The 18,364-nt window shown below is 44.3% G+C and overlaps 1 protein-coding gene and 2 long non-coding RNA genes across 4 annotated transcripts; 2 read left to right on the forward strand and 1 right to left on the reverse strand.

The window, feature by feature from the left end:
• Window positions 1-543: 543 nt before the first annotated feature.
• On the reverse strand, window positions 544-2,797 carry BLOC1S3 (biogenesis of lysosomal organelles complex 1 subunit 3). Of its 2 annotated transcripts, none has more exons than XM_081019436.1 (2): window positions 2,674-2,797; window positions 544-1,370 (listed from the first exon to the last, which is right to left on the reverse strand). In XM_081019436.1, the coding sequence occupies exon 2, from the start codon at window positions 1,357-1,359 to the stop codon at window positions 784-786; it is 576 nt and encodes a 191-aa protein (XP_080875562.1). In that variant the 5' UTR covers window positions 1,360-1,370; window positions 2,674-2,797; the 3' UTR covers window positions 544-783. The 2 variants fall into 2 exon arrangements, with proteins under 2 accessions (XP_080875562.1, XP_080875563.1); XM_081019437.1 differs by lacking the exon at window positions 2,674-2,797 and adding an exon at window positions 2,171-2,313.
• A 7,381-nt stretch (window positions 2,798-10,178) lies between these two features.
• On the forward strand, window positions 10,179-14,818 carry LOC308484525. The gene is made up of 4 exons (XR_013989930.1): window positions 10,179-10,193; window positions 10,789-10,967; window positions 12,682-12,770; window positions 14,688-14,818. It is a non-coding gene; the product is annotated as an uncharacterized lncRNA (long non-coding RNA).
• Window positions 14,819-16,739: 1,921 nt separating this feature from the next.
• LOC308484526 lies at window positions 16,740-18,057 on the forward strand. Its single transcript, XR_013989931.1, has 2 exons — window positions 16,740-16,873; window positions 17,918-18,057. It is a non-coding gene; the product is annotated as an uncharacterized lncRNA (long non-coding RNA).
• Window positions 18,058-18,364: the final 307 nt, after the last annotated feature.

Raw genomic sequence — 18,364 nt, forward strand, 5'->3', positions numbered from 1 at the left:
CATTCAATGATATTCTATATAGTTGTGCTATTTTTGTCTGAGCAGACTCCATAACCACCTGCAAAAGAAAGTATGAAGTAACGAAACAAGCTCACACAATTAACGCAAGGTGTAACACAACTCTCTCACTGAATTCCACAAATACTCAGCCTTCTGTATTCAGAGGATTGTGTTTTATAAAGACACAACTAATTTCAGACCAGTCCTGTTCCACCACCATCATGATGGATCACAAGCTTGTACAGGGCAAAGTCTTTTAAAAGATGCCCCGTGGAACATGTGTACTCTGTATCCGCGGGGCCTCTTTTAAAGGACTCACCCCGTACTAGTCACTTGCTTAATCACCTACATTAAATATGTCTAAGTGGGCAGGCTTTCCCGCTCTTTCTCAGATTATTCACATGTCACAGATGAACAGAGGTATGTGTGGACAGACAGACTAGGTTTTTTCTTTACATGAAATGGAAGCTTTTAAGATGCTGGTGTGAATATAAATACGGTAAGCATTAGCTTTAAAAATTCAATATACCTTGAAGCGCAACAAAAGATTTATCAAGAGCAGTTTAATTTTCTTTGCCTCTACCGTGCTGGACTATTTAGGCAAGATTATTACAGGATATACAAGTGTGATTGAAACACTAGGCATCAAAAGTTTTGAGTCAAAAGCTTCTATTCCAGTTTCTTATTGCACCTTATGGCCAGGGTTGCAGCAGTCTCTCTCTCTCAACACCTTTAACTGCCTGCAAAAAGCAGTTAATTGGCTAGCTACTGTTCTAGAACCAGCTAGGTGTTTACTGGAGGTAGCTCTATCTGGATATCAGGCAGCAGGTTGCAGCTGGTGATGATGTCTATCTTTTCTGCAACAGCACGCAAGTCCTCCAGGACAAGCCGGATGTTGTGTGATGCGCTAATGATGCCGTTTTGGGAGTTACTGAGCTGTCCAGTTATGGCCCCAATCTCCTTGATAGCAGTCTGGTACACTTGCTTGACGGTGCTGCTGACATCGTAGTACAAGCGGGCATTACTCTCGATCAGCTTCTGCTGTAGCAAAGTGCTGTAGCGGCCGCGATGTCTGATACGAAGGGCAGGCTTCTCTTCAACCGCTGTGGGGGACCCCAGATCCTCATTCCTGAAAACAATCAGTGGAGGCAAGTCCGTGCCGATCAATTTAGGCTCTGCTTTCGGCCTACAGGGGCTTGCATCTTCCTCCTCATCTGTTTCAGAGGCCTCCCCAGCAATTTTTACGCCGGAAAGGTTAGGACATGAAGCCTGGGGTACGGAGGACAGATAAACCTCTTCCTCTGAATCAGTCTCTGAGGCTTCTCCCTGAATAACAGTTTTGTACCTCCGGGTAGTCATTTTTGCATTACCTAAAGAAACAAAAGCAACTTCAATTTTGAGAATTTGTGACGGAGATAAACCTACCAGGATAACCCCAATTGATTATATCCTATTATGGAGCAGTAATTAAGAATAGGATGTACAGACAGTGCTGTTGATGTGGGAGGTTGATGAGGGGGGGCTATACAAAAAATGAGGGAACTGCTTCACAAATCCTCCATGTCCAGAGACCAGTTCCATCTATGTACTGACAGATGAGATAACATAAGATGGGTGGCTCCCTCCATCATCCCCTCTTTGTCATCTTCTCAGGGACAGCTGTCTAATCACTGTTGGAGACAGAGGTGAGAAACCTCAGACCTGGGAGGCAAGCCTCTCACACCACAGCTTCGCATCTTCCTTTTGTCCGGCTGGAAGGTGTCCTCAAACTCTGTTTATGCCTCTCACTTTCACTCTGCCCACCATGGAAATATGGCTCCTGGAAGTTTGCCCAGAAACTTCCTCCACACTCACAATGCCAGCAGCCCGATAGCATACCATTACCCAATCCTCTCACACAGGTTACCCCAGGGTTGTTACTTTTAACACACCACCACAAACAAGATTTGTGTAGCATTTGCTAATTTATATCTATTAAACTGTTTGCTTATAAAAGCCTACTGTAACTTAAATGGAAATGCATCTCACCGCAGCGGTGAGATACCAAATGTCTCACTTAAATAGTTTTAAGTTGATCTGGGTTGCCTTGGGCATGATAAAGCAACTGATGAAATAATATTATTAATAATAATAGTAATAATAATAGCGAGAAAGACTGTGGCCAGGCTACCTGTGTGGCTGCTCAGTGTGTACTCCAGGTGCTAAATGCAGATAGGAAACGTCAACACACACATACATACATACACCCCACTTCATAGAATCAGAGAACTGTGCAGTTGGAAAGGAACCCAAGGGTCATCTAGTCCAGCCCCATAAAATGCAGGAGTCTTTAAACTGGATGCGTTGCCACCCCAGCTCAAGCAAAGGTGCGACCCCCTTGCAGAACCAGCCGCAACACCTCCCCATCCTCCTCTCCTCTCCTCTCCCCTCCCCTCCCTTTTTTCTCTCACAGCCTGACCCAACGGATGGCTACTCGGAAGTAAGCGCCACTAGCTCCAAGGGAGCTTTATCCTGAAGTAAATGCACACAAAACTGCAGCTACTCTCTCTCTCTCTCTCTCTCTCTCTCTCTATATATATATATATATATATATGCAGCTGCTGCTATTATTAATACTGCTCCTCCTGCCTTACGTACGGCATACCCCCCTTCCAAAAAAATTCCAAACTCAACCTTTCGATCAGGAAGAAGCGTCTCCACCTTTGAGCTGGTCACGTGACACCGACGGATCACGTGCCGCAGCAGCGCTTCGATTTATGTTTGGAGGTTAAAAAAAAAAAGCAGCACGTAGCGCATGCGCGCTGGCGGCTGAAGGCTGGCGCGAGCCGTCCTCTTCTCTCAGCCAATCCTCTCTCGCCTCCGCCTCGCCGTCTTCGCCTTCCCTCCCTTCGCGAGCCCAAGCGTCGAAAAGTTTTGAGCTGAGGAGAGGCTATAAAAGGGGCCGCTCGGCTGGTGCAAAGCGCGTTTACCTCAGCGCTAGTGAAGTTTGTTGAGCTCTAAAGGGCGGGGCGGAGAAGGGGAAGAGCTCAACGGTTGGGCCAAAAGACGCACTTACTTAATTTCTTTATTATTATTATTTTTTATTTTCAATGCAGAGTTACAACAAAAATTACAAAACTTACAAACATTGAATCCAAAATAATACTGTACAAACAAGAAAGAAAAACAGAACACACAAAAAAGAAAACAAAAAAGCATACATCTACAAATAAAACCATTATCTTCATTCTAATCTAGTCATTACATACACCACATTACATACAACACATATTGACTTCCTTTGTTCTAAGACCTCAAAAAATTTACTCTTTCTAAATTGTTGTGTCTAATGTAGATTACTACTATCTTTATACTTTTTTTACGTCATTTCCCCTTTTCTTTAACCCTGTAAAGCATCATTCATTACATACTTACTTGATTTCATAGAATTTATACACCGCTTCATCGTAAACGCACAGTCACCCTCAAAGCGAATTACAAAGAAACCAAAAATCTACAACCGTACTTTAAAACACGCCAAAGTTAACATGCTAACACGGATTAAAATGACCTCGTCGACTTACTTTCTGACATTAAGAGCTGTTTGACAGTGGCATGGTCTCTGGAAGCTGTGGACACTCCTCCCTTGGAGGTTTTTAAGCGGAGTTTGCATGGGTGCTTTAGTTGAGATGCCTGCGTTGCAGGGGTTTGGGCGAGATGACCTTCCAGCTCTTAGAAGTTATGATTCGATGCCTTCCTAAGCATCTGGGTAGCATTGCCCAAACAGGAATGCTTTTAGCAGGCACCGAAAAGAATGTGGTGAAGGCGCCTTCTGTATCTCAATAGGCAGGTAGTTCCAAAGGGCAGGGGCCGCCACGCTACGCAATCAGAGTTCTTGCAAATGTGGAACGGAGGCTCCAATACTTTGGCCACCTCATGAGAACAGAAGACTCCCTGGAAAAGACCCTGGAGTTGGGAAAGATGGAGGGCACAAGGAGAAGGGGACAACAGAGGACAAGATGGTTGGACAGTGTTCTTGAAGCTACGAACATGAGTTTGACCAAACTCCGGGAGGTAGTGGAAGACAGGAGTGCCTGGTGTGCTCTGGGGTCATGAAGAGTTGGACACGACTAAACAACAACAAAGCACCACAGTTGCAGGAAGCCGCTGGAGGGGAAGAGGGCTCTTGTGCTTGCTGGTTTCCCATGCAGGCAACTCTTCAGCCGCAGTGAAAACAGGATGTTGGGCTAGATGCAGGGCCAGATTTAGGTTTGATGAGGCTCTAAGCTACTGGTAATGGGGCCCTTTGTATGTCCAGCTGTCCTTTGTCAACAACAAATTGTCGCTGTTTTTTGTGCTGAATATACAGTGGTACCTCTGGTTGCGAACGGGATCCGTTCCGGAGCCCCATTTGCAACATGAGCAGAACGCAACCTGTGCCTGCACATGCGTGGGTTGCAATTTGCTGCTTCTGCGCATGAGCGTGACATCATTTTGAGCGTCTGCGCTTGCGCAAGCAGCAAACCCAGAAGGGACCCATTCTGGTACCTCCGGGTCGCCGCGGGATGCAACCTGAAAAGATGTAACCTGAACCGAACGTAACAAGAGGTATGACTGTATGCTATATGGTAGTTTATGGACCTAATACAGTGGTACCTCGAGTTACAGATGCTTCAGGTTACAGACTCTGCTAAGCCAGAAATAGTACCTCGGGTTAAGAACTTTGCTTCAGAATGAGAACAGAAATCGTGTGGCAGCAGCATGGCGGCAACAGGAGGCCCCATTAGCTAAAGTGATAACTCAGGTTAAGAACAGTTTCAGGTTAAGAACGGACCTCCAGAACGAATTAAGTTCTTAACCCGAGGTACCACTGTATATCCCACCTTTTTTCTCTAAGGAACTCAAGGTGGCGAACACTGGCTAGATGGACCATTGGTTCTCTTTTAGGTCTGCTGAAATTATATTAGAAGTTATTCCAAATCCAGTTCCATTGTTTCCTGATTATTCTTTGATCCAAATCTTGCACCTGTTTTCTCTATCTGATTCCGATCCAAGTTTAACCAGTCTTAAAATTGAAATTCAGTCTTGAAGTTACATCTTTATCCAACTAAGAGATAATAGAGTTTCACAATTGTTCTCTTTCCTGACTTCCACATGTTTTTGTATCAGAAAGGAGATCACACCTCTAATTTGAAATACTGGAAGAGTGGAGGTCTCCTTCATTTCATAGCACTCACAACCTCCTCAACCTTGTCAGAATGATGACCCCGCAACATCTTTATGCTTTCTAAACCAGTATTTTCCCATTGCTTGAAGTATTTAACTACCATTTATTCCAGATTTAGAAATTCATTATAAAATGGGGAAGTTAAGGATGACAGACCCATAGATATTCTGTCTTTAATTTCATACCAGGTTCTTATACTAAGGGAAGAATTTCAAATTTAAGTTCCCAGTAGTTTTCTTTAAACCATATTTAAGCTTTTTCGTTATGATTAATTATTCTGCCCTCCAGTATTGGATCTTCTTTAAACCATTTTTAAACAATTTTGTTGCCTAACAACAGCTCTTTCTGCTAGGTGCTGCCATAATCCACTGCTTGGTTTTTTAAATACAGTTTTGGCAGCTGCCCTTTATGGTTTTTCTTCTGTATAAAATGCTGTATCAGTCTCTGCCACTTTGTATTTCAGATGAGACAACTAATGGAATATTTAGGAGTATAAATAAATTTATGGGAATTCTCCTGAGCAGATATAGTTGTCAAAAGCTGATAGATTTGCAAAGTTGCAAGAGTGGCCCCTAATCTCTGGCTGTATTTTATAGCTGCACCATTGGAAACTGCTGGTTGAGAGGAAAGGTCACTTCCTTGCAGAAGACCTTCTTGCATTAAGGGTCCTGAGGGACTCCGGGACGCGGGTGGCGCTGTGGGTTAAACCACAGAGCCTAGGACTTGCTGATCAGAAGGTCAGTGGTTCGAATCCCCGCGATGGGGTGAGCTCCTGTTGCTCGGTCCCTGATCCTGCCAACCTAGCAGTTCGAAAGCACGTCAAAGTGCAATTAGATAAATAGGTACCGCTCTGGTGGGAAGGTAAACAGTGTTTCCGTGCGCTGCTCTAGTTTGCCAGAAGCAGCTTAGTCATGCTGGCCACATGACCCGGAAGCTGTACGCCGGCTCCCTCGGCCGGTAAAGCGAGATGAGTGCCGCAACCCCAGAGTCGGCCACGACTGGACCTAATGGTCAGGGGTCCCTTTACCTTTACCTTTACTGAGGGACTCCACCACATGCCCCTGTTTTTTGCCCATGGATGGTGCATCCTGTTTAAGGATTTTATGGACCCAGGTCACTCAGGACAGATGTCTACTGACCACATGAAACTGCCAGGGATCTGGCAGGATTGTTGCAAGTGATCATCACAGACTGTCCATTGTGTTTGTATGCATGTGTGCGCGTGAAACTCCACTTTGGCTAGGCAATTAGCCCAACTGCTTCTGGATTTAGGGAGATAGGGCTGCAGTTATTTCCAAAATAACCCAATACAGTGGTACCTCAGGTTAAGTACTTAATTCGTTCCGGAGGTCTGTACTTAACCTGAAACTGTTCTTAACCTGAAGCACCACTTTAGCTAATGGGGCCTCCTGCTGCCACTGCGCCGCCGGAGCACAATTTCTGTTCTCATCCTGAAGCAAAGTTCTTAACCTGAAGCACTTTTTCTGGGTTAGAGGAGTCTGTAACCTGAAGTGTATGTAACCTGAAGCGTATGTAACCAGAGGTACCACTGTACGAGCCATGGATAGTTACCGTAATTCATCTTTCATTTTCCTTGCAAGAGTTGCACTTTCACATGACCTGGAGAGGAAGTTCAAGAGTTCTTTGTTTCATTTTCTCCTTCCAACATGTCCTTATATAGCAAGATTTTAACTTTCTCGCAAACAAGAGTGGACTGTCCTGAATTTTTTTTGTCATGCAATAACAAAAGGAAAAGAAACCTTTAGAACTTTTGGTTCTCCAGGTCATTGTAAAGTTCAGACTTAAAGCTGGGGGTCATTAGCAGCTTAAACTACTGCAAGCTCATTCCCTCTACCTACCGCATTTCAAGTTGCTTTTGCACATGGCAGTACACACTAGAGAGGGGGCAGGGATGTCTTCACCAGAGGAGCATTATCTGTTTGGTTTTCCTGAGCCTGCAATCCCTCCAAATCCCATTTATAAAGCTGTCATCTGTGCATGTACAATGGCTGTCTCAAATGTACACACCTCAGCTTAACCATGGCTTACATCCTGAAACTGGATGGAAGCTGGGATGAGGGAAGACACATCAAACAGCAGCATTTATCAAGAAACTACATGATAGATATGGATTGTGGCTGATAATATGTAGCAGAAGAATCTTTATTTGCATCAGCGGCTAGCCATAGCAATAAAATAAAATGTACTGAAGATAGAGGTAAAAACTTAACTATGGAAAATACATTTTGGGGGTTTACGTCAATAATCAAATCATAGATCTTATTCTAATTGCCCCTGCTAAAAACCTTGCTGATATCATGTGTACACGGCTTCAGATGCCAGCTGTGGGATTGCCAGAGTACAGTGGTACCTCAGGTTACATACGCTTCAGGTTACATATGCTTCAGGTTACAGACTCCACCAACCCAGAAATAGTACCTCGGGTTAAGAATTTTGCTTCAGGATGAGAAAAGAAATCACGTGGCGGTGGTGTGGCAGCAGTGGGAGGCCCCATTAGCTAAAGTGGTGCTTCAGGTTAAGAACAGTTTCAGGTTAAGAACAGACCTCCGGAACGAATTAAGTACTTAACCCGAGGTACCACTGTATATGGCAATGTGTACATAGCCATGTTCAAAGAAAATGCTTGCCATGCAAAAACAAAAAGGGGGAAATGCTTAGTTTTTGTTTTATTATGAAAAGTTCATCTTCATTTTCACTGTTTAGGAAATACAGAAACTTCACAGAAAGGAATTAGCAAAATAGAAAATGGAAGCTTTTTATCTAAGCGTAATTATTGTTGCATGGTGGGACAGGTTTGAGAATGGGAGGCAGTAGGCCAGATTCAAAGGCACTGTGGACCAGATGACCATCCCTGATATAGCTGGTAAAATAAATGGGAGAAGCACGAATCTAACCACTCATTCAATGCATGCTATCATTGGAAATATCCAGTGACTGCTGTCCTCTGATTTTCCAAAGAAACCCCCCTTACTCTTCCTCATCCTCCCTGTGCTCCTGTTTGTTTGCATTAGACATTTAAGTCAAATCATAGCTTTTTATATAGGGCCTTGATGCTTGCCAGTCATAGAATCATAGAGTTGGAAGTGACCACGAGGATCATCTAGTCCACCCTCCTGCAGTGCAGGAATCACAGCTGTAAGATGTCTAATATATTGTAGATTTAAAAGTGTTTATTTAATTTTACTCTCTTTTTGTAAAGTTTTTTTATTATTTCATTTTATAATGTATATAAAAGAAAGAGAACAATTATAACAGACAAAAATAAAAAAGATTATAAACATTCTAGTTTTGTAAGCATAATTATTTGAGATGATTTCTTCACCATTCCATTTTTTTAAAATAAAATAATTAAAAAAGGAAAAATCAAATCTTTAAACTTCTTGTAGAAATTTGAAGAAACACCATCTGGGCCTAGTGGTCATTTGGTTTTCAGTTTTTTTCATAGCTGGTTGAGTGACTGAACCCAAAGATTGCTCATTAATAATAATAATAATAAATTTTTATTTATACCCCGCCGTCCCCAGCCAAGACCGGGCTCATGGCGGCTAACAACCAATAATAAAAACAAGTTGAATAAAATACAATTTAAAAAATTAAGATACAACATTAAAACAATTAGGGAGCAATCTCATAATAGGAGGAGAAAGGAAAAAGAAAAAAGAAAAAGGGGGAGGGAATCAAACTGATTCTGAGCCAAAGGCCAGGTGGAACAACTCTGTCTTACAGGCCCTGCGGAAAGAGATCAGATCCCGCAGGGCCCTGGTCTCAAGATGGTTCCTCATCATCCTGGAAAAAAGTGACAACTGGGGTGTCGCAGGGTTCTGTCCTAGGCCTATTGTTGCTCAGTGTCTTGGATGAAGGAATTGAGGGGATGCTCATCAAATTTGAAGATGACACCAAACTAGGAGGGGTAGCTAATGTCGCAGAAGACAGAATCGGGATTTAAAATGACCTTAACAGATTGGAGACCTGGACACAAGCTAACAAAATGAATTTCAACAGGGACAAATGCAAGGTTCTGCACTTAGGCAGCAAGAACCAGTGGCACCAATATAAGATGGGGGACACCTGGCTTACTAGCAGTACATGTGAAAAGGACAGAGAGGTCTTAGTGGATCACAAGCTGAACATGAGTCAACAGTGTGATGCAGCAGCAAAAAACCTCCTAACACTATTCTAGGTTTTATTCAAGGGAGGCAATAGTACCACTCCTGCCTTGGTCAGACCACACCTGGAGTACTGTATCCATATCTGGGCACCACAATTTCAGAAGGATATTGACAAGCTGGAACATGTGCAGCGGAGAGCAACATTACAAGTTGTTTAGATTTATATCGGCCCTCATCCACCTTTAAACAAATGTTCCCCACAAGAATACTTAGGCTAGAATAAATCACAGAGACTTGGCCCTGAGATGTGCCCCAGAGGTAAAAAAGATGATGGTTGGACTAGATGTCCTTTGGTGTTCTTTCCAGCTCTACAATTGTATGATTCTATGATGGCTATTCTCCACCTCCACAGTGAGGCAATATTACTTTTGAATACCAGCTGTTGGAAACTACAGGAGGGGAGAATGTTCTTGTGCTCGGGTCCCGCTTGCTGGTTTCTCACAGGTATCTGGGTGGCCACTGTGACCACAGGATGCTGGACTAGATGGGCCATTGGATTGTTCCAGTAGGCTCCTCTTACGTTCTTGTGTACGGTGTGAAGGTAGAATTAAGATTTGTTGCTATGTTCGCTGTTGCCTCTGGCCCTGACCATCACTGGCTTGTGCTCAACCCACAGATGATTGCTCAGTGGGGAATGTTCCCTGTCCCTGGGTTAGCTACGCATTTTGGTGTTCAGCTGAATATAAAGTCGAACAAAAACCAAACTACTAAGAAGGCAGCAAACTCCACTGATGTAACACACATGATACAGAAGGTGGAACCTTCCCAGAAGACGTTACATTGATTCACAGAATGCAGTACGTTACGTTTCTTTCTTCAATATATACATAGATTTATCATGAACATATGTACAAACTATCTTAATGCATAACCATACAAACAGTAACAGAACCATACATCTTCAGTATTTGTAAGCGACACCCTTCCTTTCAATAATGACTGCTCACGCAAGTTGTTCTTTTAAAAAGAAAACTAAAGTTTATTCTATATCTCCTCCCTGCCCAATGTTCCCTTAATACTTGTGCAAACTTTCTAACCCAGAAAGAATCCCGTTTCTCTCACATTTATTATTATAAACAACAAAGCATCAATACCCATAAACATTTATTCAAATTTAAATTTTAAAAACGGCTTCCTAATGAATGAAAGCACTTTGTTTCCCCAATAAATAATCACAAATAAAAGGAAAAATCATAGCAATTCAAGTAAGTGGTCTGGGCTTCCAAAGAGCATAGAGGTATGTCATCAAACAATAGTATTTTTTTAAAAAGTAAAAGCCACAGTTCTATCAGCTTTCTGAAATTGCTGACACCAGTCACAGGGCAATGTAGTGCAGGTGGGTAAAAATGCTCGTGCAGCAAAGCAGATTTCTAAGAACCATCTCATTTAAAGGTAAACAAAGTCCTGGTGGTTTTGCTTTCACACGTTTGGCTTCCTGAGGAAATGAAACTTAATTCTATATAAACATCTCCTTTCGTTGCGTTTTTGGAGGGCAGAAAAAGGTGGAGACTCATTCGGTCAGTTCCAGCAAGTGCTATAAGATGGCTTTCTCCTCACCTATTTTGCATCCAGTGAGTATAGAAATAAGATGTTTAATAGATGAAAGCTTTTGGGATTGCAATGGGAAGAAGGGTGGCGTGGGCTGGAGCTTTCTAAATGACAGCATGCATCTCATACGGTGAGGCAGATCTCTAAAGCAGATCTCTAAAGAAGTGACCAAGCAGATTTACAGTCCCTTTCCTGCCTCCTTCGCAGCAGAGTTTTTGCAGGCAACCTGACCAAGCTTGCAGATGGAATGGCGACCTGCAACTAGGATCAGATTCAAACATATAGGAAATGCAGAAACTAAGTAGACAGAGCGTTGTCATGGAATTGAAGTTGTCATCCATCTGCCTGGCGGGACAATGGACGAAAGTGCCATCGGGGGAACAGTCAAATGGCTGAAGAGTTACAGTGCCTGCTTTTTTGTTTTATTGGTCATTCCTGCTCTAATCACTGCTGTGGATACACGACCTGACTGTCTGTCTCCTGGCACTGCAGTCATCTGCAAAGGATCCCAGCAGGGTTTATGGCATGTAATTGGGTGATGGGAAAAGCTTGCCTCCTTAAATATTTTGTCTGCCAGGCTGCTGTTCAAGGCACAGTAAAGGGGGCGGGGAAGGGAAAGCTAAGATAATAGAATAACAGAATGGTTCAGCTGGAAGGGACCCTGAGGGTCATCTAGTCCAACCCCCGCAATGCAGAAATCTCAACTGAAGCACCCATGACAGATGGCCAGGCAACCTCTGCTTAAAAACCGCCAAGGAATGAGAGTCCACCACCTTCTGAGCGCGTCCGTTCCGCTATCGAAAAGCTTTTACCACCAGAAAGTTCTTCCTGATGGCAAATCCTAACCGCTGACTTCCAGTTAACCTCAGCAGTGATGTGGCTCACATTCCTTCCTCCTCTCCAAATCAGAGGAGGAGGTTAAATCATAGCTGTCAACTTTTCCCTTTTCTTGCGAGGAATCCTATTTGGAATAAGGGAATTTCCCTTTTAAAAAGGGAAATGTTGACTGCTATGTGTTAAATGCATTTTTGCATTTAACATGCTGGGCTCCCTCCAACCCCAAAGCCAACAGAATAGCATTAGCTGGGAGGCCTGATAATTTTTGGGACTGTGGTGGGCATGGAGGAGGAATTAACCCTTGCTCCCCAGCTGAGGTCCCCTAGGGGCTTTAAGTTTATTCCCAAGTTAAGGTCTCTGCCTAGGGTGTCCCCAACTCTAGGACCAAGTGTGCATATTTGAGAAGCAGCCTCCTGATTTTTAAAACTTAACTACTTCCAGTAGGGGACGCGGGTAGCGCTGTGGGTTAAACCACAGAGCCTAGGTCTTGCTGATCAGAAGGTCGGCGGTCCGAATCCCTGCGACGGGGTGAGCTCCCGTTGCTCGGTCCCTGCTCCTGCCAACCTAGCAGTTCAAAAGCACATCAAGCGCAAGTAGATAAATAGGTACCGCTCCGGTGGGAAGGTAAACGGCGTTTTCGTGCACTGCTCTGGTTCGCCAGAAGCGGCTTAGTCATGCTGGCCACATGACCTGGAAGTTGTACGCCGGCTCCTTCGGCCAATAAAGCAAGATGAGCGCTGCAACCCAAGAGTTGTCGCGACTGGACCTAGTGGTCAGGGGTCCCTTTACCTTTACCTTTACTTCCAGTAGAGATTTATAATAGATGATGATGATAAATGTATAGTTCATTTTGGAGAATAGGAACAAGGATGTGATGATTTTTGTTTTTCTGCTCCACAGAGTGTTCCCTTTCTGCAATACTTTCACGCGCCCTTGCGTGGAGGGATGTCGATTTGCATCATAGGACAGGTCTTGCATTCTGCAAAAGGGTTTGTGTGTCTCCTCTTTGTCTCCCATGCCCTCCCTCCCTCAAGAAATGCCCTTACCCCTCCTACACCAATCTTTCTTCTATTACTAAAGAATTTCCCAGGCTGAAGTCAGAAAGTTATCTTAGGGAGCCCAAACCCTCTACCACACTGAGATTAACTCTTCAGACTATATTTTGACTTTTTGTCACATAGAAAAGATACTATGAGCAGCACTGAGGGCTCATTCACACTCACCTTTGCTTTCATGCTTTCGAGGCAACTGCCCAAGCTTTCCAGCTCTGTGTTCGAGTGTTTGTTTGTTGTGTCCTCAGGTTTTCCCTGGGAAAACCCATGTTTTACCTGGGAAAACCCAAGTGAATTGGAGCAAATGGCAATCCCCAGAAAACCCTATTTCCAGTTGCTCCGATTCAGGGGTGAAATTTGGGTCTTCCTGAGGAAAGTGCTGGGACTAAAAAGCCTGTACTGGTCAAAACTTCCTTTCAATAATGACTGCTATCAAAAGTTGTTATTTTTAAAAGAAAGCTAGAGTTTATTCTATAGCTGCTCCCTGCCCAATGTTCCCTTGCAGGGTGTCCATACTTGTCACAACTTTTTCCACCCCTTCAGGACAAATCACACTTACCAGAATTCTTCTGTGCAGCTGTTAAAAGGTCACTTTTTTTTTTTTTTGCACTGGCTACACATCACACCACCACTCTGTGACAATTTACTATGGGGGACTCAGACCTGGGGTCCGGATGCGGCCCTCCAGGCCTCTGCATTTGGCCCTTGGAGCTCTCCACAGGCCACACTGTTCACTGGCCCTGCTTCATATCCAGAGTGTTTTTGCCTGGCTGGAATTGGCCCTCAAACTCTGATCATGCATTTTCTGCTTCCCTGGGTAAAGGATGGGGATGGATGGGTGAGCGGATGGAGGACAGCTTTCAACAACCCGGTGCTGTCCCACAGTATCTGGAGGACACCAGGCTGGTGAAGGCTGGTGGAGAAACTAATCTGCTGCGCAACAGGTAAAACTATATTACTAAATAAGTACAACTCCTTCCTCCATTTTGCCTCTGGCCCTGCCCACCACTGGGGGGTGGCACTCAGAAGGTTGTCCAGAAAGCAAATGTGGCCCTCGGGGTGAGGAAACCTCCCCACCTGTTATGCACTGAGTTGAATGGGATCCCAAATGCAGCAGTCTGATTGGCCCTAGAACAACAGGATTCAGAATGCAGCAGTCTGATTGGTCCTAGAACAATGCAGCAGTCTGATTGGTCCGCAGGAGCCACCCAATCCAGCTCCAGGTGGAAGTGAATCCACAACCTGATTGGCCTACAGCAGAATCCCGGAATTAGCCCATCACGTGCAGCCCATTGTGTAAATAATGTATATAAAGCAGATATTGTGGGGGAAATTCCATTCCTCCTCACCACTATGAGGGGAATAAAGAGCATGAAATCCACTCTCGACTCCGAGTATATTTCACCACCCCTTTTTTTTAAGCAGATACTTGTGTGCATTGAAATGCTACACATTTTAAGGAGGTGAAAACTACAGCCATCTTTGCATTAAGTAGTTTCCCTAGCACTATACACCAGTATGTATTTAATAAGCTTTAATGGCCCATCCTATCCCAAAGTCTGGGTAGCTGAGTTGGTTAGAGCATGGCGCTGATAATGCCAAGGTTGCTGATTTGATCCCCATATGGGACATTTGCACATTCCTGCATTTCAAGGGGTTGGACTAGATGATCCTCAGGGTCCCTTACAACTTTGATTCTATCGTTCTAAGGTGAGTTTCAGGACATCCTTTCTAAATTCAGCCTCAAACTACCCTTTTCTCCCACTACCCCTCCGCTATTAACCCCCCTCACCTCACCTTTCCCTTCAGTACCATCTCCTCCCGCGCAGCATCAGTGTCAATATCACATTTCAGGTTCGCGTTCACTGTTAATCTGTTGGGCGAGAATGGCGACATCGTCTTCCACTTCAACCCACGGATGAACGAAAACGAGGTGGTCTGCAATACGAAGCAAAACGGAGGTTGGGGAAAAGAGGAACGCTGGCCCATTCCTTTCGAGGCAGGGGCCACTTTTATGATGATCATCGATGTCATGAGCGACTGTACAGGGTGAGGCTGCCAGCGGGGCATATCTATTCTTCATCAAACAGTCTTCTCATGGCCTGTGGGCTTTTAATTCTCGTGGCTCAAGATGGCTTTACTTTTTCTGTAACGGGCAAGATGGCTTTATGTTTAGTAAAGTAAAGTGGTAAAGTGGCTCCTGACCATTAGGTCCAGTCGTGACCGACTCTGGGGTGGTGGCGCTCATCTCGCTTTATTGGCCGAGGCAGCCGGCGTACAGCTTCCGGGTCATGTGACCAGCATGACTAAGCCGCTTCTGGCGAACCAGAGCAGCGCACGGAAACACCGTTTACCTTCCCGCCAGAGCGGTACCTATTTATCTACTTGCACTTTGAAGTGCTTTCGAGGAGCAGGGACCAAGCAACGGGAGCTCACCCCGTCACGGGGATTCGAACTGCCGACCTTCTGATCGGCAAGTCCTAGGCTCTGTGGTTTAACCCACAGCGCCACCCGTGTCCCGGCTTTATGCTTAGGCAGTGCTATTTTTCTAGAAAAAGAGGTGCCAGAACTCACCATGAACGCCCCCTCGTTCTCTTAGAATGGCAATGGCGCCCTCTTGAGAGATGCTGGAACTGAGTTCTGGTTAGTTCCGATTGAAAAAAAAGCCCTGCATTTAGACATTCTCCTTGTGCCCTCCATCTTTCCCAACATCAGGGTCTTTTCCAGGGAGTCTTCTCTTCTCATGAGGTGGCCAAAGTATTGGAGCCTCAGCTTCAGGATCTGTCCTTCCAGTGAGCACTCAGGGCTGATTTCCTTCAGATTGGATAGGTTTGATCTTCTTGCAGTCCATGGGACTCTCAAGAGCATAGATGAGCATAAAGCTTCTGAGTTTGCTTCTCCCTCTATTCTTTCGCATCCCCAAATACTCTCAAGGATGAGCAAATGCAAACATGCTCTGAGCTACCTTTACTCCTTGTTTTCGGAAAACACACAGCCCCTAATGTTAATATATTAGATAAGGCACGTTTCCCTCTCCTATCTAAAGTATGTTTCAAAGTATGAATTCATCTTCCTAGTGAACTCATCTTTGTCACTGGAGGTGCAAATAGCCTCTGAGGCATGAAGCATTTCTGAGACTGGCTTCCTAACAATGATTTCTTTTGGACAGAGAGAATCTGGCCACGTGCGGCTGCCTTTGAAGACAGTTCAGAGGCAGCAGCTAGCTGAGAACATCGCAGCGAGGCTGCTAATGGGAGCTAGGCGATGAGACCTCTCGCTCCTGTATCAAAACAACTTTACTGACTCCTAGTGGTAGTCATTATTATGATAGTTATTATTATTTCTACTCATTAGTAGCTTTTTCGCAGGATTAACACATCTCACCCACTAAAAAGAGACAACAAATGTCTGAAACCCTCCAAATTTACATGCAAAAGCCTGGGCGAAAAAAAATGTTGTTGCATAAAGATATACAGTGGTACCTCAGTTTACGAACTTAATCCGTTCCGGAGGTCCATTCTTCAACCAAAGCTGTTCTTAAACTGAAGCGCGCTTTCCCTAATGAGACCTCCCGCCGCTGGTGCCCTTCCACTGTTTGGCTTCCATTCTAAGACAGAGGTAAAGTTTGCTAACCGGGACACTACTTCCGGTTTTGCGGAGTTCGTATACCGAATAGTTTGTAAACAGGGCTGTTCTTAAACCGAGGTACCACTGTATAATGATGCTGTAAGGCCGGCCTCCCTAGGGAGAGCATTCCACAAGCAGGGAGCCATCACCGAAAAGGCCCATTCTCATGTCACCACCCTCCACACACCCCTCAGAGAGGGCACATGTCTTAGATGACAATTGCTCAGCACCCTATGTGGAGGTACCGATTGTGCTGCCCTAAATCTGCCTGTGCTGTCACTTTCTTGTTCTATTCTTTCCCTAGGTAACTGTCAATAGTAAAGACTTCCTGAAATACGTCCACCGGATTCCCTTTTTTAGCGCCCGGGCTCTGGAGATCAAAGGGGATGTCAACTTGCAGAGGGTCTCTTAGGGTGAGTTGCAGGTTTTTAAAGCTTCTTAATCCTTCCCCGTTTAAAACTTGTCAACGTGGTTTCTCTTGCTTACGGTAAGGAAAACAGCCGTTTGTCAGTTAAAGAGAAGTCCTTTGAAATGAGGCAATCTAATCTTAAAGGAACTGTTGTTGGGCAAGTTTATTTATTTATTACATTGATATCTCCCACCCTTCCTCCCAAAGGAGACAGATTTGCAGAGCAACAAGTGATAAAGCAATAAAAACACATTGAAAATAATTCCAGTACAGATGCAGACTGGGAGCGAACTCAGCTTAAAAGGTTTGTTGGAGGAGGAAAGTCTGCAGTAGTCAGTCAGACCTCTCTTAAAGGAACACCTTAGTCCTACTGATACTACTGACCAGTGTCAAATCATTTGACCCTGGCCAAATCTGATGTATCAGGACAACGTGACTGCTACGTACGCTTGGATGAAGGCAGGTTATTTGGATCTGTTCTGTTGTGATGTCTATCCTAGTTTTGAAATCTTAAACTGCTCTGCCTTCTGTAGGGCAGGGGTAGCCAATGTAATGCCTTCCAGATGTTTTGGACTACAACTCCCATAATTCTCTACATTGGCCAGGCTTGCTGGGGCTGTTGGGAGTTGTAGTTCAAAACGTGTAGCGGGTACAACAATAGGGTTGCCATATTTCAAAAAGTGGAAATCCGGACACACTACCAACATGGCTGCCATATGGCCAGATTTTCCTGGACATTTAAGCGATTTCTGCCCAGACGCTGTTTATGAGGGCTGAATACTGAGTATGTCCAGGAAATTCTGGAGGTATGGCAACCTACACAACATTGGTTCTCCTTGCTCCAGTGGATGATCTTCCCTGGAAGACAAGGGAGGCTGAGACCCTGATGAATCTCCTGGATCTCTTGGTGGTGGCTGATGCAATCAGTCAGAGTATCATTCTGGACCACTTTGTAGGACTGTGATGAATGGGGAATACCTGTGGTGCCGGTAACTCATTTGCATTTTTTAAAATTGTGTGTGGTTGTGTGTTTTTTTTTTTTGTACAGGAACAAAACAAAAAGAGGGGAAAAGAGAAGACAATGCTCAGAAAGACGACACAGAACAGAAAACAAATTTATTTTTTAAAAGGATTATAAATTGCTATACCTTGTCTACTTACAATAAAATAAAAGAGAATGCAACTTAATATTTGTGGAATAAATATTGTTGACTAGTATATAAAAACGAGTCTGAGCTTTCATGGCCTCTTGCATATGGATTCTGAAGAGTCTGTGAACATTAGGAAGAAAGAAACCATTATTGCTCCAAGAAAATACCTTTTGCAACAGATCAGTCCTCTCCTTAAAAAAATAAAATCAACAAATACTTGCAGGCATGCCCATAATGGATCTGAGGTTTCTAGAAGTTATGGTGGACGGAAAAGTGCCGATTTAGGGGAGGGGACAGCAACAGACAATGCAAATATATTTCACCAAGCACACCGGCCACTAGTG

Source organism: Podarcis pityusensis (genome assembly GCF_964106645.2).
Source record: "Podarcis pityusensis genome assembly, chromosome: 8".
NCBI lineage: Eukaryota > Metazoa > Chordata > Lepidosauria > Squamata > Lacertidae > Podarcis > Podarcis pityusensis.

Excerpts from the sequence above, each read along its gene's own strand:
- BLOC1S3 (XM_081019436.1), bottom strand. The coding sequence starts at position 1,359 with ATGACTACCCGGAGGTACAAAACTGTTATTCAGGGAGAAGCCTCAGAG.